A 22222-nucleotide genomic window follows, 5' to 3' on the forward strand; every position below is an offset into this window, starting at 1 on the left:
GTGCTAAGTATTAGTTTACTTTGCAACACAATATTTGTGAGGTTTTTTAAGTGTTGAACTTTGCCAAAGATGCTGAGTCATATCATTGCTTCCTTTTTGTACAGATTCTGTGACCTGTCTTTGACATTGAAGTGTGGACTCAATTCACACAACCTTTACATTAAGATGTTCATGAATCAAATTACTGTGGACAGCTTAAAAACAAAATTATGTCTTTTAGATATGATGAAAACTCTTATTTTGGGGTCATTTAGTCTTTATTTGGTACAAAAGTTCAAAAGAGACAGCATATTATGGGGAGTGTAGTGGGAGGAGACAGCAAAGGGGCTGAGGTCCAGAGTAGAACGTGCAGCTACTGCGTCAACAATGTCTTCTGTATGGACCACAAAGCTGAACTGCTTTGCCTTCTCAAAAGGAGACAGGGTTATTTGTGGTTATAAATCACTCAACACACCAACTCAATCACTCCATGATGTGATCAATACTTGTGAGATGGTGGGGGAAGGAGGATTCAAATGTGGTTTGGTGTTTTCTGAAATATTGTTGTGCTTTTCCCTTCAGGGTCGACGTAATTTAATCTACTTTGAATTAATCAGCAACCTATTAAGCTTTTGTATGTATGTGAATCAGCATGTCAACCAACAGTACATGTACAAGGAACTTAAAACATAAGCAGAGATGTAGAATTTAGCCATGGCTTGTTAAATCATATATCCAACCTTTGTCTTCATCGAATTCTACAAAAAACAAGGCTCACATAAACCTGAAGGAAAGGTGTGTTTGGCCAAGCATAATACAATACAGTACAACAAGATATGACACCAAATGATATGATACAGCATGACAAGACACAACACGATATGATACCATACAGCGCAACATGATACGACATTATATGATATGATACGATACTCTAAGGTACAATACCATACCATAGCACACCATGGCACACAGTGGGATACAATACAACCTGGTGCATTTTACCATCCCAGAAGGAAAATTTGTCTCGGACTTAGTTCAGCACCGATTTCACCATCCACAATAGTATTACTTATTAATACCCCAACAGCAGACCGGCAAACAATCACTTTTTTAAGACTTGACAAAAATCAGGCGCAGGTCTTCAATCAGTACTGGTCAGCAAAGACCTATGACTTCAAAATCAAGCACCCATCATACACACTACATTTATTATTGAACACTATAAAAGTCATGAGACACTAGAGGAAACCCAGAAAAGGAGGAATCTCTATTAAAATTAGATAGAGGCTCTTTGTCCAAAAGATTTGACATTCTCAGTCTACAGTAACATGCCACAGCCAAAGGGCTCGGCTACTAAGTTCCTCTGAAGCTTACAGACTCTCTGTGACCATGCTGCTGATTGGCAGTCACCGTCGGTTAGCTGGTAAGCAGAGAAAGCTATATAGTCTTAGTTCGACATCTCCAGGGCCTCATTATAAGCCTCATTCGCCAGCAGCTCAGACTCTTATGTCTGAGTGCCCAGAAGTAGCAACAGGGCCCATTTCATCAGGAGCAGCCAGGGATACATTCTTCCTCCACTAGGTCTGTTTAGGACTGAATAAGTCTTTGTGAAGCATGATATGTTGTAGAAGTGACAGCCCGCCTCAAATCCATTTACAATCAGGAGCAAAAATCTCCATGTAGTTTCTGCTTCAGCTTTAATCCCAGACAGCACCACACCTTTATCTCATAATTACCTGCAAGGAAATACACAGGGATTGTATCAGTTTGGGTAGGAATTAGAGGAAAGGCAGGGTAGCGCCCATGCTGTGAATACCCTGACAGCCATCCAGATGCTGGATTACACTGCTAGAAAAGTGGAATTGAAGACAGGCTGAGGCAGATTCTGTGCCTCACATGTCCATGTAATGAGAAAGTGGTTTCAAACTGTGGTTCCTTGTGCTAAAGTAGCCATTTCTGCCTCAGTAGTTAACCAAATATGGTGAAGGGGTAACCTGAGGTTAATGTTAAATGCATCAAATGAAGCACAACAGTAATGGATTGATATTTCAAATACTAAGCAATTAACATATGGTTAAAATAACTTAAGCTATTTAATTGGCCAAACAAGTATTCAGCTATTTTCAAACCGTTGACATAGCTTATAGCAAACTAGCTTAACTAGCTAATTAATTGTTGATTTGTGTTGATAGTTAGTTTAAGGTTATGATTGCTTGGAATTGCTGCAAGTAAAGAAACTGTTATTGTCTAATAGTTGAAACAGTTATACAAAAGTAACTGGTAAACCAGCTAGGGATCAAGTGTCGTAGAAGTAAGCTAAAGCTGCCTATTGGATGAACAGGTGGAAAAGCTAACAGTTCAAACAATCAAAAGAAATGGACTACCATTTGAAGAAAGTTGTCTAAAAGTAAAACAAACAGCAGAAGTAATGATTAAAAGACTGAAATAGTCAGGTAATAGCTATCGATGCCATTTTAAAGTTAACTGAAGTAATGTTAAACAGTCAAACAGCTTAAAGCAAAGACAGAAAGCTGAAATAGTTTGTAGCAAAGTAGCTAAACTTACTAACATTTATCAAGGGCTAAATGGTTGAAATTGCCAGGAGAAGTTGTTAGCCTGCCTAAAGCTGTGGAGAATAAGTGTTGGAGTTAGCAAAAACACAAACTCAAGCTAACTTTAACAGTTATTGTTCATTGTTGAAGTAAGCTTGAGTTGGCAGTTGTTGCTTGTACTGTAGCGTTATTTGACTTATTGTGTTAAAGCTGATAAGGAAAGAGTAAAATAAGTTAATAGTGCATGACACTGCTGGACCAACACAGAGTTCAACAATGCAAATCCTACATTTTGAGCTAGAGTGTTCTTACCTGGTTTTGTTTTGTTTTTTAGTTGTAAAATAAAATTCAATGCACTCAAAACACAACCCTCTCTTTTCATCCAAACTTGTTTTAATTTATAAAATTAAATGAATATGAACATTACATTTCCTTCATTATCCGAACAGCAGCTAAAGCACACATTACAAAATGGTTAAAAGCAGGGATACATTTTTGCTAAACATCCTTTTCATCAGCTCATGTATGGTTTGTGAGTGTACCTTACTCAAGCTCAAAAGGCACACGCAACATTCAACAATAAGTGATGAATATAACTTATTTTGATACAAGCCAAAATTTTTGCTATCAATTTTAGAGATCAACTGAATGCCATATTTAAAGCTCAGGGTGTTAGTAGATGCATCCTCCAAGCAAGCTCCATGTGAATTAAATTGAAAACACCTCCTTGGCACTATTACTTTTTTACAGTTTGAAAATGACAGTCTTTATGTGAATATTACTTTTGTTTTATAAACCAGAATGATTAAAAGAAAACTACATTTAGACAGCTTTGGAGCTCTGAAATGAAAAAATAATTTCATTCTAATTAGAATATATGTAAAGACATAAGGTATTAGAAAGTCATCCTTTATTCATCCTTGTGTTTTTAAAACTTTGTACTCTACAGATCCAACCATCAACCAAACACAACAGTCAAAAAACACATCCTTTATTTCAAATTGCTGCAACAGGGGCACTAAAAACAAACTGCAGAGAAACACACATGCCCCGAGTTCAACTCACTTCGATAGAAAATATTTTCATTTAAAAGTTATGAATAAAATGAAAGCACAGGAGAACATATGGTGGACGAAATGATTTGGAACACAGCATAAAGTCGCTTTGTCCAGCCAACAGAAAAAAAGGAACACTTATTTGATTATAAGAGCACAGTTTGGTGCGGCTTTCCAACTTCTCAAAAAATAGAACATGTTATGACTTCAGGAATAAATAAAAAAAGGGGGTGGGGGACTCTGTCCTGCCCCAACTACAAAAAGAAAAAAAACATCATGGGGTGTGCAAGAATTTAGTCTAAAACAATCAACAAAGAAAGCTGTGACAACACTCATCAAATCAACATACCCACGTTGAAAGCCAGTCCCTCACTCACCAACACGCAAATAGACAGACCAGAGCACGCTGTGGCTATTGATTAGAGCAACTGACTGATTTCACAACACATTGATAAACTGACAGTGCAAATTTTCAGACGGCTGCAGAGAACTAAAATAAGAGCAAAGAAGAAACACCAACAGGACAAACTTTCAGACAGTTTATACAATTTATAAATGAGTTCAGTGTTGGATCTTCCTTTTTTCTGTTAAGCTTGGGGATAAAGATGGAATGAAGCTCCAGAGAAGCCGATGAGGAAATTAACAGTATTTTTGGATTCAGCACTTCTAAGATTAAAAAAATACCTTCAAACAACAGTTGGTTATTTAAGGATTAATGTAACGTTACCTTCTTTGTCTTAACTCTATATCAAACATGTTTAAAAAAATGTTTAAAAGAATAACAGGTTGTTACCTACATAAAACACTCTGGAGCACCATTTTCATGAACATGAATTGAGACAGAATGACGATCCGAGAACAAAAAATCTGAAGCCAAAAGGTGATTCTGGCCGTTCTAAAGGCAGCAACCTTGACGAGTGGCACTAAGTTTGGACTTAAATGTAGACGCATGTCATTCCAGTCAACTGACTACAGTGCATCGTGAAGGTGTTACTCATCTACAGGGTTTTAATGAATGACCTCCAACCACCTGCAGCAGGTCAGGTCAGGTCACCCTGGTCCACTACACCTGTACGATGTGAAATGCTTACTTTCTGACACGTGAATCCTCTTAGGATAAAGGTAAGAGAAGCCTTGAGAAGCAAAAAAAAAAAGATCACAAGAACGCTCTGCTCACAGGACTTCCATCCCCCTTTAGGTTTCTTATCCCACAAGGCTAGTGGAGTGTTTTTAACCACACACTGGTTTGTACGGTACCTCACAGTCCTTTGGGTTTACCAGAGTTCTCAAAGACTCAGAAAAGATTTCCTGAAATGAATCCAGTCGCAAGATATGGAAGGATATTGAAGTGTCTGTTGACTGGATAGAAGGAGTTACAGAGTTCCTGCTCCTGTTGCTTTGTCTGTTTGTTTGTTTTTTTCTACTTCACCATTCGGCATCCCCAATGGCTTTGGAGAAGACATAGTCTCTCCCGTTCAGATTCATGATCCCGTCCTTCAGGTGGAATTTCCATTTGTTCTTACTTCTGTGAATCTGTGAAGTAAAGAAAGGAAATGAAAGGTGTGGGCGTTGGGGACAGATGGACACCGTTTCATCTTTCAGTGGACGCGATCTCTAATGTCTTTAACCCCTGAGCGCAGATGACTCAGCCAGAAGCATTCCCATATTCATCAGCCTTCAAGGAGAGCTCTTTAAAAGCACTGAGACAGCATCAAATAGGTTTATAACCCACTTGTGTGTATTAAAACTGATTAGCTACAGCTGTTGCTTTAATCATCCTCTTGGTTATTATAAGAAAGATGGCCTCTGAAAAACATAATTCTAGATTGCTTTTTAGCTGTTAACAAATGACTTGAAAATGCTGGTGATGTCAAAAGACTGATGACCTGACTATCAACAAATGATATGCAGATGCAAAACAACTCGACTCTCATGCATATCCTACATCCATAGGTATTAGGGATCAGATATTTGGAGCACAGGTTGGTTGTCCGGTTTTCTCTCACAGGATAGATAAGTCCTTACCTTGTCATACTGGCACACCACTACATTCTCTGTATCAAACAGCTCCTGGTCCTCCTCATCACTGACATCATCCTCACTGTTCAGTGGCTCCTGGTGAGAATACCAACAACAGTTTTTAATGTGTGGTTCTAGATATGGTTCAGAGTCTTTAGGACTCTGTTCTATGTAACATTTATCACACAGTGACTGAATGTGGAGAGGCAAAATATGATATGATATTGTTTCAATCCCTAGTTATCATCAGAGGAATATGCAACATCATAACACAATACAACTTGACATATTTTCCTCACCAGAGAAGACATTTGACATTTAATTGTTTTTTTTAATCTAGATAAACACTAATCCAGGAAGAGAAATTCTTCAAATTATATAGTCTTGTTTTCTCCCACCTCTTCAACCTGCCCATCCTCTCCCCCATCCTTGTCCTTCTCCTCCTCGTCATCCTCATCGTACTCCTCCTCATCCTCGTCCTCTTCCGAGGAGGTGTCTCCGGCGCCGTCCACCTGCAGCATCATGGGTGGCTGCTGGGTCTGAGGTTGAGTCTGAGGCTGGGCTTGCTGCTGGGCCTGAGGTTGAGGTTGGGCCTGTGGGGCAGCTGCACCCTGGGCCTGCTGAAGCTGCTGCACCAGAGTTGCTGTTGTCACCTGACCAGGCTGCTGCGCCATGCCTGCTGCTTGCATCACCTGGAAGGAGAAGAGTCCCGAAAGATAAATGTTGGTTATTTGTCTCATTAGATCGTCAATGACAGGTTTGTGGAGTATCTCAAACAAAAAGTTCAGGTCCAAAGTAGACAAAGATGTCAATCAATAATAGAATATAAATGATGTGCCAGCAAATACTTACAAGGACAGAGCAACCTTCCTGGGAAGTGAATTAAGTTGGTAATGAAGTAAGTGAGGAAGTGCTTACCTGTGCATTGCCTTGGACTTTGTTTCCTGAAGCTAAGACAATCTGCTGCGGTTGGATGATGACTCCTGTTTGCTGGGGCAGGCCTCCCGGCAGAGGAGCAAGAACCTGGACAGAGTCAACAGACAGAACCCGCATTTTATCTGAGGCTTTAAATAAACTTTATTTAAACCACATCTTGTTCATTTACTTTGATTAAATGTTAAAGTAAATTTTCAAGGTGAATAATTGTTTTGGTTGCCAAATATTGTGCAAGTTTTTACTGTTATTTATGTTTCTGAACTGGCTTACATGTTATGAACTAAATACACAATCATGGTGCCAGTTATGACACACACAAGCTGCTGAGTCTCATACTCTGACAACACCAAACATGATACATGCAAACCCATCACCACTTCACTCCAATGTGTCAAATGTTCAAAGATTGTGCCTCAGTTCACTCGGGCTGGGTGTTCCTACCTGTGCAATAGGACGTACCTGCTGTATCACAGGGGCCTGCACACCACCAGGCTGCATTTGCTGCTGTAGCAGGATCTGCTGCTGGGGCTGCTGGATGATGTACTGAGCCCCATTGGGAGCGCGCACCACCTGCAAAATCTGACCTGAGAGACAAAACAGAGGAGACTTGCTGTGAGTGTGCATGTGGAGAAGAAGCAGTTTATTAGATCACAACCGAACAAAACATTGAATGAATATAATTTCGCTATTTTAAGTGTTTTTCCTCTACAACCTGATGCACACACACTTGTGTGAGTGTTTTACCTTGGCTGGTGATGAGCTGTTGGTATGGGGTGACTCCTGTGGGCAAAGCAAGGGTTGCTGCAGTAGCTGCTGCACTCTAGAGGAGGATAAGAAAACACACTTTAGAGTGGCTTAAATGAGGCAGGCAGGTATTTACTCATAACCAGGAAACCTTCAGACAAAACTTAACTTTAAAACCCCCTGTGTTAGGGTTCAAGAATGTGAAAAACAAGTTTTTAAGCTGTTAAGTTGTAACGTTCTGGTGGGACATTAATAATACACAGTGGGCACAAACACAGGTATTTATGAGTAGGTTGTTCAGAACATTCCTCTGGAGATACTTGGATATTTATGAATGCTGCAGAAACTCTCCATAATATTAATTTTAGCTTTGTCCTGATAAAAGTATTTGCATTCATTAATTTTATTAACCAGCTTTGACTGTCAAAAGGTTAGACATTTGCAAGTGAAGCTTCAAAACAGGTGTTTGTGAATTAAGATAAAAATTCCATCAATGCAGATGAAAGAGACATGAACAGATGGCTCGTAGAACCTTCTTGTTAAAGAAGGTAACTGGTGGTGCTTTGTTGAGGGACAAGGAGAATTAATGAAGGAGAGGGTGTGTTTGTGTGTGTGAGGCACACAGGGGATGGATTTCCCCTGGCTTTATCCTCCGCTGTATTGCAGACCACAGGACAACTCCCTGATGGCCCTCCCTCTCCTCTATTCTCTGGATTTCAATGTCCCTTCACCTGACGTTACTACACTAGTCTTCCTGTTCTGTGGAAAGCCTTGTTGCAAAAAGGTAGATGCAATTCAAAAAGTAAGACTGAAATGAATTAAGTATCTTTCTCAAGGGCAAAGTTTGAACTAAGAGAGAAAAGCTGTGCGTTGCTTTGATTACTGGAGTGTTTGCAGCCAGTTAGGGGCATTTATGCGATGAGGTCTGGCATGGGTTTTTAATTGAACTGAGTCCCACTGGTGTTTCTTTCCTATGTGTGAGTTCAAGAGAGGTACAAGCATGTACAACAGAAAGAGCACTGTGCATGCTTCACAGAACATTAAGCTCCAGTACTCAGCAGAATGCTTCCAGATAGCTTGAAGATGGCTGTGTGTGTGTTCATGGATTCAGTGATTCTTCACGGCTGGTTGTGAATCATGCTAACCTTGTTATTAACTCAGCTGCTTTAGTAAAATGCATTAGTAAGATATAATGAGATGGAATAAGCAGTGTTAATATGTTGTTTGTATTTAAGATCAAATCAAACATGTATCACATATGGGATAGAAGTAATCTCCGCCATGTGACAAGGAAAGTGAGCTGTGTTCTACCACAAACATGACATCTGATGAAAGCTGAGAGAATACTACAACTGTCAGACTGCTCCTATTGTCCACTCCAAACCATCATTTAACATTTGATATGATTAAAACAACACAACTCTACTCACCATCCCTGTTGCACTCATGTGCTGTAGAATCTTTGAATCCTGAACAATGACTTGCTGCTGGGGAGCTGTGAGGAGACACATGTTGGGAGTTAAACCACAATACAATAAAAGACTAACTCATCAATGACATCCTAGAGTGGGTCGTCTCTCGATCGGAAGGTTGGCGGTTTGATTCCAGCTCCTGCAGTTACATGCTTATGGCTGGTTTATATTTCTGTGTTGACCCTACATGGTAGTGGCGGATGCAGATGTGAGCACTACATACTTGTGCGTTGATGTGTCTGTGTTGCTCTACAATGCTCGGCCAGAACACTTGTGCTCAGTTGATGGTCGGGTCACCTGTTTCCAGCACAGCCACGTTTTCTGTGCTTTTCCAAAACGATTCCCAACATATTATGTTGAATTGGAGCGGTTATGTGTGGCGTTCATCACGCAGCAATGATTACAAGAAAAAATAGAGAAGAGACGTCGGAGAGGATTTAATATATGGCTGATGTACAGCGATTCCTGAAGTATAAACCAAGCTTAAATGACATTGCACGAGACACAAACTCACAATTGCTCCTGGTAACATAGTAAGTGAGGTGTAAATGAAATGTAATGAGATAATACTGATGGTCCCCTAGGCAAAGGTGGTATGAATGGGTAAGTGTGACGAGTAGCGCAAAATTGGTCGTTAAAACTAGAAAAGTACTTTATAAAAATTAACAAAAGAAATGATTGAACAGAAAAGATATCAGTGTATACCGGTTTGATCAGGCCTTTAAAGTTACGGTTGGTAGCCACGGAAAAGTAGCATGAATTTGAATGTAGCATTTCCTCGGGACTCCGTCTAACCCATCCCCTCAGAGCTCCTCCAAAACAAACGCCCCCCTCCCGCTCACATACATTAGCTCCACTGATTCGCGACCATATGATGGTGACTGATTCAAAACCGGTCCTCAGCACATCATCTGTGTTTTGCCCTACGTTAACTCATGTCTCACTCAGCGGTAGGAAAACACCAAAACCTTATCATAGTGAAAGTTAAAAACACAAACAAACATGAAATGTACGCGCAGGAGGCGGGCAAAACGGCAGGACAGGATTTGATTGGTTTCATAAATTGGCTCCTGATGGCAGGGATTGGTTGGTGTTTTCCCAGGTTTACTCCGGCTTTTTTCCGCTCTTTTTTAAGAACACATTATGTGTTAATTGCCATCGGGACATGAAGATAATTTTAACCAGTATAACAAAAAGTGTATCTAAATCTGACTACCAACCCCAGCTTTAATCTACGTCTGGTTCTAAATTGTGATATTTAAATAATGAAGTTGTGTACACTTAGTTCAAGGCCTTTAACTGAGCAATGTTCTTCAAAACATCATATTTCAAGACGGGTACATTTTAAGGCTGCATCAGACTTATTCACATGGACATTCAATGTTTCTGCAGGTGTTGGCTGTTTAGTTAATCTCTGCCCCCACAGTGTGACAGATCTGACTAACCTTGCTGCTGCTGAGGAATCTGGATGACTTGCTGGGTCTGCGCTGGCTGGGTGACCTGCTGCACCTGCTGGACCTGTTGAACCTGCTGAACCTGCTGCTGTTGCTGCTGCTGAGCGGCCTGCAGGGCCACCTGCTCCTCTGTGTGGAAGCCCTCCACTGCCTTCGACTGCAACAGTTTGTTTTCCCATAGCTGAAGCATCGGGCAGAGGAAAACATGGTGAAAAGGGAAACGTCAGTCAGAAGAATGTCTCAGAGTCAGGCGAGGTAGATATTTTAGATTGAAGTTTGAATGATGTTTTGATGAGTACACCCTTCATTCAGACAATCAACCCATTACTGTAACAAATCAAGCTAGTACCCTTGTTTCAGTTTATACTTCTTTTTTACATTTTGATTTATACTTTTAATGAAAAACAAAAGCAAACAAAGAGACTCATGACTCATGTAGTAGCAGTACGTAGCTAATTAATTTGGCCTTGGTCAGGAGAAACTGTGTATGCTAAAGGAGATGCACAATAGAAAACACTGGAAGATGAAGTACTCCTCACACATGCTCTGGTAACATTTCCACCTCAGTGGTTGTACACACGAACAATAGCTCTTGCAGAAAGTTACCGTTTTCAACTCCAGCAGCACTTGTTCATCGACTCCCTCATCCAGGAACAGCTCTCGCACCTCGCTGATCACATCCTCAATCACAGACCTATATAGTTTAGGCTGGGCGGAAGTAAGCACACACAAAAACAAAAGACATTTTATGAACAGTTTGTAAAAACAGAAGCTAGAAACAATGTGTCTGATACAAACACTGTTACTATTTAAGGCTGACTTTGACCTAGAGATCAAAGCCTGAAGTGTTTTAAATCTGTTAAGGATTACATCTGTTATTTTACATGGGTGCTTCACAGCTGCCTGAACAACATGTTCAAACATCCAGGGTTACAAAACATTTCATATGTCTGCCAAATAAGCAAAAATGTGTCTAATGTGGTAATATCAGTTGTGTAACTGATGCACTTTTGTAGATCAAGTAGTTCTTGCACAATAATCCTCAGGATTTAGCTATAGCCTAACTACAGAAGAGGATTAGGGCCACTGAACGTACATTTAAAAAAAATATATTATTACCTGACTTAAAAGTACGAATTCTGAGATTAGTCCGAATTCTGAAATTTAAGTCAGAATTCTGGGAAAAAAGTCAGAATATAAAAAAAGTCAAAATTCTGAGAAAAGGGTCAGAATTCTGACTTTTGTCTCAGAACAATAATAATAATTTTTAAAAATTTGACTTTAATTTTTTTCCAGTGGCCCTAATCCTCTTCCGTACCTAACATGCACGACACCGTGTGGTGTTATTCTAGTCCATATGAAGCAGCTGTATACGTCTCTCTGTCACGACAAACAAGGTAAACAGTGTTTCCCTCGGGCTGACATATGTGGTGCTACGCATTCATAACGTTTAAAAACTACACAATGACCGGATTTAACAACCGGAAAAAATGGTCCAGTCAACACAACAGCGACGGACACGCAGGCCACCGCAGTGCGCCGCTTTGTCCCCAGTGTCCGCCGCACGGACCTCGGTCTCTCCTTCCCTCCCCCTCGGCCCGTCTGCTCCTCCACTATTTAAAGCTCAGTCTGGTGTTTATATGTAGAGCCGGTGACGTAGCGTCGAGTAGCACCTTCCCATCCCGGGCAGTCTATATTAGAGAGCCAATATGGCTGTATAAAACCAGGCAGCAGGAAGGAGGAGGGCCAGAACGGGACCGAGGGGCGACGTGGTGGAAGCCATTTTACGGAGCGGCAAACTGCGCGCTCGGCGGCCCCGTGCTTTACTACATTATGTGGCGGAATATCAAGGATGTTTTCGGTGTTTTATCGTGGAAGTGCTCAAGCTCTGAATAAGTGTTATGTTGTTTTTCGGTGGGGAGGAGGACAACTTTGTTATGAGATGGGTAAAGTGGTGGTTTGGGACGACTATCCTGCCTTTAGGTCGTGGAATGGTGGACAATGATGAGGCGTTAAACTGAGCGACTGACGGCTGAAGATGTTTAACATTTAAATCATAAATAAGCGGAACTCATGGTTACCTGCTGGTGCTTAGCGTACATCTACCTCTCATACATGAATTAAAGAATCAAAACCAAGCCTACATATACCTTGTCACCTTATAATCGACAAGCAAAGCGTTCACTGAAGAAACAACACGATCATGTAAGACCGAAACCCCTTTTCTTTAATGACTTTGCACAACTTACACCACATTGAGACGCTGCCCTGAACCAAGACTGCTTCAAATGTGAACAAGACCCCTTCTATTACGACTCTAACATCGCATTTCATTAGTGACCCTATACCTCCAAACCTCTGCATCTAAGTTTTTTAACAAAATCCTTCGCTGCTGCTCAGACCAGACGGTTCTCACAGAACAATCTAGTGGAAAAAAAACTCGTGAAAATGGCCGATTGACTCAGTTAAGGCTTCGTTTTATTACAATGTCAGTGAAGTGGTTGATAAAGTAGATTGTTTGTACTGAAATAAATATAACCAGCTCGTCGACAGCTTCCATTATCACCCCCATTTTCCCCCGCTGACAGTCCTTAGAGATTGATCCTTACCACTGGGTTCGAGTTAGCCGAGCTCGCCATTATTCGCGTAGTGTAAGAACCACACGGAAATAGGCGAGAAATAGAGCCAAAAATTACGAAAAACGACTTAAAACAACTGGGAACGGTACTCTACCACAGCCGGCATCACTTTTGTAAATAAAACACAGTTCTTGCGGTCTTATTTACAATCCCGGGCTGCGACTCCCCAGCCGTCCTCCGTCCGTCGTTGTCTTGCTTTATATACTGAGCGATGGAGCTGCGAGTGCGCGAGACATAGGGCAGGGTCAAAATGCACATCTCGCGAGAACTCGTGAGGAGCATGATGACTAATCACTTCGCCTGCTGCTGGGGGATGAAGTTTAAATGTGTCAAGCTCTATTTTATACAGTCTATGGTCAAGCTGAATGGTGAATGTATGTTGACCTGAACAGATTGAGTTTCCTTTAGAGCAGGGCTTCCCAACGTGTGAGTGGGACCCCTTGGGGGGTTGCGAGACATTAATGGGGGGACGTGAGAAGTCTTCCAGATTTTTTTATTTATTATTATTTATCTAAAAATAGTACATTTTGCCCATTATAGTAAAAAAATATCAACAAAAATAGTAGCTAAATTGGAATAAAACCTTGAAAATAGAAAATGTAATGAGTTTTCTGCCTTTCTTTTTGCCAGATGACTCCTAAGTTTAGGGTTAGTGAACAGTTAATGACCAAAAGCATCAGTAGCAGTATGTTAATTCATAATGGCACAGGAAACACAGCCACATGCTCATATAGATATGCAAATTTTCTAAAGACCAGCTTAATGAAGCCACATTAAATCACTTTGAGGGACAGCGGGGGTCGCAAGTCTTATGGCACCTACATTGCTGTCAAAATCATTTCAGTTCAGGGGCCACATACAGCCTAAGTTGATCTCAAGTGGGCTGGACCAGTGAAATTATAACATAATAACCTATAAATAATAAAAAGCTCCAAATGTTTCCCTTTGTTTTAGTGCGAAAAAGTACAGGTACATTCTGAAAATGTTCACATTTAATGAACTATCTTTCTACAAAAAAAGCTGTTGCATTTTTTGCCATGATGAGTCTCACAGTGGGCTGAATATTTTATTCTTTAACCCTGAAACCTGCTGCGAACACACCAAACACACAGGTTTCATTACACTGTGTCACCTGTCACAGAGTGTAATGTTTACAGCAAAAGAGCAGATCGATTATAATAATGGAGAAGGTAAAGTTGACTGTTTTGGACCCCCCTGCTCCAGCATGAACAGTTTGCTTGCTGGACAGTGTTGTATGCATGGGTGTATGGCTAGTGCCAGTAGTGGACGGAGCGCACCTATGAAGCATGCACACGATATGCAGTTCCTTTTTTCGAAAAATGTGGCTCCACCTCCCCTGCTGTAACAAGTTTACATATACGAAAACTTTAGTGTTGATTGAATCTTGAAGTGATCTAAAAAGTCAATAAATTTCCACCGGATTATGGAAACTGCAAATATTCTCCCAGAGCGCTCCACCAGCACTATGATTGTATGCGACCCCCAGGGGCGAAATCTGAAATAGCAGTTACTTTTATTGAAAAATTGCATTTAATGTCTTCTCTGTCATTTTTCTTTTTGGGAAGTCATCCAAGGGCCGGATGGGAACCTCTGGCGGGCCGGTTTTGTCCCGCGGGCCGTATGTTTGACACCCCTGCTTTAGAGAGTTTCCTTTTCCTTTTCGCTTAGCAACCTTGTTCGCTGAATTAGGGCAGCTGTAAACACCACGACACACACAAGTAGACAATTGTAAAGCATATAAATATATATTACCATAGTGAATGGTGGAGTGTTTCAAGGATTAAATAACAGAAGAAAAATGCACGCCATAGAAAAACGTGGATTGTAACCACAACCGATTTATTGATTTAAGCTGTGCAGATTACTTGGACAGCTGTTAACGGAGAGCAGACAGGGGGCACTATTACAGTTTATTAACATCCCAGACCTTTGTTGTTGTATTGTTGCCAAATGAGTCTGACTCCCTCTATGTAACTCTCTCTATGTGCTTCTTATTTTGTATTTGGTTATTGATCTTGAAATATTAACGATTTACAGATAATGGACACATGGGCTCGAACTTGAAAATATAAATATATTTTGTTACTTTATTGGTGACAAATTGGAATAGTGCAACCCCCTGATACCCACAACGTAGGATTAATTTAAACATGTACTGAGGCACAAAGAAGAGGGGCTTCATTGGATTCTGTTCCAGGACATTTTGAGCATCAAACCCTCATTTCCCTGCATCTGGTGAATATCCATTTGACCATTTGTGGTGGATGAATAATTTAAAAGTAAAAAAAAATACACGAATAAATAATTGAAAGAGAATTACCATTAGGTTATCATGTTTTATCTAATGAAAGGGCATGCAGAGGACTCTTGGTTTACATTTTATCTTCTAGAGGGGCAGCTATGATGGCTTTTTTCATGTGTCTTCCACTGAAAGCACACCAGAGAGGACAGTTTCTGGTGTTGTATCTACTACAAGGGCATCCTAAAGGGCACTTCTGGAGCATTTATTTAAGATATGAGGGCACCAGGGGGGCAATCAACTTCCTTGCTCCCCTCTTAGTACACCATTGCTTAGACACCACATTAGAAAAACAATTAAACATTTTTCATAACAAATATTAACTGATGAACTTTTTTTTTCTAACAAACGGTAAACAGTAACAATAACCATCAAGAGTTTCAACTTTGCACTGGACGCCAATTGTCAAACTAGAAAATCACAAAGCAGTCATATCTAGAGAGTAGTGGATCGTATTTTATAGTTAAGCGGAGAGCTTTGTAAAAGTCCCATTGCATTCCAATTTAGTACTCTTTGTTTCACTACTACATACTTGTTTACTTTTCCACATTCACCTGACAGCTGTGGCTTTATTTACTTTTCAGATTTAAAAAAATGTTATGCTTTATTTGCAAAGACTAGACCATTCATGGTTAAAGGTTAAAGGTTTTAGATTTATCAAGGTATTGCTTATCAGTGTAAATGTTTGCCCTTATGAAGATTTTTGGTAGACCTTAACTGAGACCAGCAACAAAACTGAAAGGCCCTTTCGTGAATATTTCTATAAAGTTATGAAAATATAAACTTAAATAATTAAAACAGACATTTATCTTTAACAAGTGCCATTACTTTTGAAACAGATATCTTCCTTTGGCATATGTTTTTAAAAATAAGTTAATTGAAGGCTGTTTGCATGTCATAACTGATATAATACGGCTGTAACTTTGAGTTAGGAGCTTTTAGAAACTGGTTTGATTTTGATTTGAGTAGGGGGGATAAAGAATCTTAGGAATAAACACACTTTTCATACTTACATGTGGATTTTTATGCCATTAAAATTATCAATATTACAGCACTGGTTTTGCCTTGTACTTGAATTGTCCCATGTACAGAGGCTAGCCCTCAAAGCTGTTGGCCCGAGTTTGACTCCAATAAAGATAAAAGCCGAAAATGAAACCAATTGAAATGATTGATTTTGAAAATGCATTTCAATGATTTAAGTGTTTCTGTGGAGGAATATTTGGTGCTTCTGTTTCTGTTTCTGTTTCTGGAGCACTTTTTATGTAGTAACATCTCACCGCCACAAGAGTGCGATCACACCTCATCTCTAAACTCCAGAAACCAGGCTCTGTTTTCATGGTCTCATGGCACACACATACACACACAAACACGCAGACAATCCATCCACTTTGTGTAGCATGCAACTGTTGTACTTGTCATTCAATAAACAGAGGACGAGAGTCAATCCTTGGATGAGCCATGTCCGTAGGTTCTACCTGTTTAATCCAAAACACACCTGTCCAGACTACCAGGGGTACATTACCAAAAACAATAAAGCTTTGCCGTAAACGAGAGCTGACAAGAGAACGTTACCTCCACTTCTGTCTCCATGGAAACTTGCCTCTGTGGTCATTCTGTGGATATGGATGCTATAGATGGGAAACACACACCGCTCTGTGCGCATCAATCCTCTTAGCACTTCACTGTGTCTCCTTGAAGGTGGCTGCTCACTTCATTTGATCTATTTAACTGAGTTAGAATTAAAGGCCTTACCAGCACATGAGAGTATGCTTTTGAATTCATGTGTACCATTGTTGTTTGATAAATACAAACAAGTGTTGTGAGAAATTCGCTGGAGTCTTGTGTCTGATATCAATCTGTCAAAGTCTGAGATGTGATCAAACACAGAGCTTTGTTATCCGAAGTGTGTCGTCGCTACCTTTGAGTCTCACTCTCTGTAACTGAGTGGTATGATGCCCTCTAAAGATCTAGTGAACGCACACTTTTCTCCCCCCCTTCTTTCTTTGCTGTAGTTGCATAGCAACAGAGGAGCTGCTAGCTCCAGTTGTGTTGGTGGTGGGAGCGCGCTGCACAGGGAGGCACTGGCTCCAGATTAAGCCTGTCTCGGCTTCAATTATGAATGGGCTTCCACTGCCACACGGCTCCAAAATGGCATCACTCAGATTGATAAGGCGTTGAGGAACTCTTTGGTACACTTAACTCTTTTACGTGTCTTTCCCCGAGGAGAGAGCTGAGTTTGACTTTAATCAGAAGTATTGAACTTAAATGATTAGAATAAGTAAATGAATAATTAACTGACGGAAGAGGCATGGTTATGATAAGGCCCTTGTTGATGGGAATATACGAGGTTAATGATTGGGGTCAGTCTTGAGAGCAAAGTAAAGAGTCTCCAGTCTCACAAAGCAGCCACTTTACCAGTAATGGGGGTTAGTGTTGCAGGCTGGAGTGGTGAAAAAGAGGAGACGGAGAAAGGGTGATATGCTTTCTTGTAAGCCTTTTCTATATTTAAGTGTGAATTCTAAGAGGGAAAATTGTAAAATTGCTGCTTTGGTTAGCCCACATGCACTGCCTATCAGTGATGCTGTTATTAAATGTGTCATAGTAGTCAATGTGGGTATTATTTTCTTTGATTACAGCCTTCATGTTTGATCTAAGTCTGTTTAAAGGAACAGCCCAACTAATCTTCTGCAACTTGTATTTTTTATTATTGCAACCAACTGGAAGACAATACATCACATAAACATCATTGCAGTTTTTCAGAAAATGGAAAACAAAATAAAACAACATTTATATATTTTTTGCCACGGTATTGGACAACGTTGATATTTACATGTAGTGATGAAATAGGTCTTGAAATCATTCTTTGGCAATATGATTGCACAATAAAGAGGAGAGTTGAACATTGACTGAAAAACCAACACCTGGGTGTACTCTGCATCACATCTCACAGATCAATAACAGTTTTGCATTTTGACATCTCTAACCTATGGCTTTCCAATATTCAGCTCAGACAGTCACCGAAAAAATAATGGCAGTATTGTAGATAGTTTTTGTCAGAGAGAAAACAAAACAGAGAATGAAAACGCGCATAAAACAACAGCAAATAAAAAATGGCAACACGTTTTTTTTAGAGCGCTTCACTGAATGTTTGGCAGGTTTGAAAGAAACACTTGTTTTAGGGGCTGTTCAGGCAGTGAAGTTTACTTCCATTGCTATAAAATGTCCCAGCTTTATGTTATGTGCTGCTCTGTTTTTCCACGACTCGTAGGTCAGGAGTTCATCTCTCCTGCATGTCACTGAGTGAGTCAGAGGAAAAAAAGGTGGATGCTAAAGCAACACATTCCCCCCTCAACATGCCTCTCGCCAGCTGAACACGTTATTAGTCACCACAGCGGTGGATTGTTACTGCAAATACAGCAGAGTGCTTGACCCGGGCCGTGGGGGCACCCTGACAGATATCAGACAAGAGACGGATGGCACACAACAAGAACACTGACAGCGTCTCCTTTTAGACTTTTTGTGTCGGCATGGTTACCATACAAAATGCAAAGCCAGTGATGCATGCTACAGGTGGCAGAGGACTGTACCAGTGGATGTGACATGCATTTGTTTGCCTGCTTGGCTCGCTGACAACAGCTTAAAACTAAAACTGACTGCTGCTACAACCTAACCCTACCATTTTTCCTCCTATAAAGCTGCTTTAATATGCACTGCATTTCTGCAGAGGGGGAATCAATACTGTAATGCATTCTTGTTTCAGCAAAGGCATGCCGAATAATGGCAGTGCAGTGTTTATATCACTTCTAATGCAAAAATGTCAAAGGTATGTCAATTTCAATTAAGACAGTGTTTGCATGACCCTCAGAGAGATACACATACACCTTATGGAGCGGCAAAATGTAAAAAAAAAATAACCTCTGATCTCCAGATTGGGCTCTTGAGATAAATATGAGATCCATACTGGCAGGTAAGTCCTTTAGACAAAGAGTTAACAATACTGTATGTGAATCAAAAACAAACTTTTTCATCATTTCAGCAATCTCCTACATTCCTCTCTCTTTTCAATTCAACTCCCAAGTAGCCTTTTTGGAGATATGAGGTTCCTTCAGGGCACCTACAAAATTTCCCATGCCCGTCTGATCCGCACAAATACACAGAACGATGCTGATGGAAAATAAGGACACGTACATTTACACACAGGAGAGAGAGGAAAAAAAACAATACTGTTATAAATAAAGACAGGTAAGCATGTCAGAGACATGACCACAGAGGTACTGAGGGCAGGCAGGCAGGCAGGCACAATGTTAAAGGGTGTGTGTTCCTGGGCACACAAACTCACACACTCTACACATGTGTTCGGAAATAACACTGGGGTTAACACTGAACACCTAAAAAAATCACTGTACAGGCAAAAGAAGACGGAAGCCCACCCCTAAGAGGTGATTCAGCTGGCCTACGTAGCCTGAACCCGTAGCCCGGAGGTGGCACCCTGGGGCCTCTAATTGCAGAGTGATCTCCCATGTTCCTCCCTGAAGACTTGTCTTTGAAAGCCCGCTCAGAAAAAAAAAAAGGAACCAAAAGAGATTCAAAGGAACAAACAAACGAACAAAACAAATCTGATATAATCACGGGTATAAGAATTGGCGGCAAAACTTTTTTTCTTTCCTCTAGGATCAAGGTTTATATGAAAATAAGTCATGCTTCATGCTAAATACATTGTTTATCTTACATGATCTTTGAATAAAAAAGATTTGCTTTTTATCTTATTTACAAGCACCCATGCAATATAACTGAGAAAGTCCTGCAGGTCAAATTGCTTCAATTAAGAAAGGAAAAAAATAAAATATTTTCTAACCTTTTTACAGAGTTGTCCACATGGGACAAATTGCTTATATCTTTATGAGGGTAGAGTGAGGGTAAACAGACACAAACAGAAATCCAAACCCACAGTTCATGTATATATTTCTTTGACGTCGTCAAATGAAACGGAAGGTGTGGTAGCTGCTGGTAGCTACGATATCTATACCAGGTGTCTATGTCTATGGACAGAAGTACTGGGGAGGTTTTTAGGGACGTTTACATTATGCAACAACAACAACAAAATGAAGGAGATATTGCCTCAGACCCGGCACACTATCCATCTCTATGGTGATAAACATGACCATTTTTTTATTTTAAAATATCTATTCTTAAATACTATGAGTGCTCTTGAAATAAAACCATGTCTTTACCCATGATGCTTCTATTATAAGTGGCGTTAAATAATCTTAAGTGCATGAATATATATCACATTGGGTTTTACAATTATTTTGACACTTAAGGTCATTCTCTCCTTTACTACTATGCCTTCTTTTTTTGTCAGCTGTCATATCGGCTACATGAAGCAACCTGGTCGCTTGTCTTTGGCACAGTCTCACATTTGTGCTCGTGGATGTGGGCGAGTGGTGCCAGCGGGCGGCCCAGAGAGAAAGAGCGCTAAGTCTCGGTGAATAGCGCCCGTCTCGTCGCCTCCGCCGCCTTTGCTGGCATCACCGCGAGATTGCTACAGATTCACATAGAAACAAACAGGTAAGACAAACAGCCATCCTCTGTGTTCGGGTACTGTACGCTCCTCAATGTGATTCCGTTTTGTCGTGGTTCAACTTGTCCAAATTAGTGACAAAACATGCTTTTTTTTATGGCTTTCATCCCCTTTTAAACAACAAAAACAACAAAGACACATGAGAAATACCCATTGATGTTAGTGTTGCTGAACATGTAGGAAAACATAGATTTTTGATATTGCCACAAATAAGTAGGATTCACCTAATGCCCTGCAGATAGATAGAGGGAGATGAGACATGTCCGTTGAGACTAATGCTGTAGTAACGATACCTGTTGACCTATTTGTGTGTCGTATACGCGATTGTGTGTTAATGTGTGTGCGTGCTTTGAGCTGTATACTGTCTGTGTGTGTGTTTGCATGACTATGTACTTGTTCTAAGTGTGTGTGTTAGTTTCTCAGGGCCTCTTTCTGCTCCTTCTGGCCCTTAGCGGTGCGGTTTGTGATGTTGTTGAGGCAGGCTCTGACCCCCGCCAGGTGGAGCAGCGACCCCGCCGCCTCCTTCATCTCCTCGTCGTCGCTCTCCGGCGGCTTCTCCACTGCCGCAGCGCGCCGCTTCTTCAGAGGCAGTGTGTCGCTAATACCCCTTGCTCGGTTTTTGGTCCAGGGCAGACTGCTCCCTGCCAGAGTCCCAGCTCCTGCACCTGAACTACGTCTCTGTCCGCGCAGGGCCTGCTGGGAAATGTAGGTAGTGGCGCCAGTGGTGACGTGAGAATCCAAAGGGATCTCCCTGGGCTCGGGTTTGACGTCTGATTGGATCTCCACGGCGATGATGTCGTCGTCGTCCAAAGGGGAGGAAGCATCGTCGGCCGGGGAGGAGCTCAACCTGCTGGGGGATTTGGCCGTGCTGTAAGTGTGGTCGTCTTGGAGGTCCTCGCTGCAGGGTGGAGGAGAGTAGCGGGATGGGCTGTCCTGTCCTCGGCTTAGATAATCTCCTAGGGATGATCTGTGAGAAGACACAGAGAGAGAGGATATGGTTGTCTGCTGTCACATTGCCAAGAAGTTTTTTTTCATGTATTGATTTTAACATCTTACTGGTTCTATTGTTTTTTTTTTTAGTCTTGCTGAACCTTATTTTTGGTTGTAATTCTTTCTTATTTCTGTCAGTTTGTTGCTTTGTGAAGCACTTGGGCTTTATTCAAGGGGATATGAACAAACTTGTGTTCACTTTAATTGAGGTGTTGTTCTTTTACTGAGGCTGCATCAGTTTTCTGCATTTTTGGCTTGTAAAGCAAAAAAAAAGTTATAATCTATCACCCTCAAAATATCAGCCCCCGGGGCCTAATGTGCATGTTTCTCTGCTCTGATTAAAACCTCAGATCTCCAGAAAGAGTTGGCCGTTGCTTTCAGAAATGAGCAGACTCATTCTCACATTGCCACCTTTGCATTTTTCAAATGACACGCTGCATTTTGAGCAGCTCCAATGCTCCCTGAGGTTGTGCAACTT

General features: G+C 40.9%; 2 protein-coding genes across 5 annotated transcripts in view; both read right to left on the bottom strand.

Annotated features, from left to right (window-relative positions):
• Positions 1-3427: 3427 nt before the first annotated feature.
• Positions 3428-13066, bottom strand: gtf2a1 (general transcription factor IIA, 1). Of its 3 annotated transcripts, none has more exons than XM_034699400.1 (10): positions 12824-13066; positions 10821-10922; positions 10206-10395; positions 8719-8783; positions 7289-7364; positions 6986-7128; positions 6527-6631; positions 6007-6300; positions 5615-5704; positions 3428-5122 (listed from the first exon to the last, which is right to left on the bottom strand). In XM_034699400.1, exons 1-10 carry the CDS (start codon positions 12851-12853, stop codon positions 5015-5017), a joined length of 1203 nt encoding a protein of 400 aa, XP_034555291.1. In that variant the 5' UTR covers positions 12854-13066; the 3' UTR covers positions 3428-5014. The 3 variants fall into 3 exon arrangements, with proteins under 3 accessions (XP_034555291.1, XP_034555292.1, XP_034555293.1); XM_034699401.1 differs by having other exon boundaries at positions 7004-7128; positions 12824-13065; XM_034699402.1 differs by having other exon boundaries at positions 12948-13042.
• A 4790-nt stretch (positions 13067-17856) lies between these two features.
• Positions 17857-22222, bottom strand: part of ches1 (checkpoint suppressor 1) — a 77047-nt gene continuing 72681 nt past the window's right edge. For both annotated transcript variants that reach the window (XM_034700206.1, XM_034700205.1), the window contains exon 6: positions 17857-21721. In XM_034700206.1, the coding sequence (XP_034556097.1) occupies positions 21166-21721 (556 nt within the window). In that variant the 3' untranslated portion in view covers positions 17857-21165. The remainder of the gene's footprint in view (positions 21722-22222) is intronic.

This window comes from Notolabrus celidotus, chromosome 13 (genome assembly GCF_009762535.1).
Source record: "Notolabrus celidotus isolate fNotCel1 chromosome 13, fNotCel1.pri, whole genome shotgun sequence".
Lineage (NCBI taxonomy): Eukaryota > Metazoa > Chordata > Actinopteri > Labriformes > Labridae > Notolabrus > Notolabrus celidotus.

Bases quoted from the DNA above. Each gene is read 5' to 3' on its own strand.
- gtf2a1 (XM_034699400.1), bottom strand. From the start codon at position 12,853: ATGGCGAGCTCGGCTAACTCGAACCCAGTG. The intron at 10,396-10,820 runs GTAACTTTCTGC...CCGATGCTTCAG, and splicing joins TGCTGCTGGAGTTGAAAACG to CTATGGGAAAACAAACTGTT. The intron at 8,784-10,205 runs GTTAGTCAGATC...GTCTCCTCACAG, and splicing joins GATTCCTCAGCAGCAGCAAG to CTCCCCAGCAGCAAGTCATT.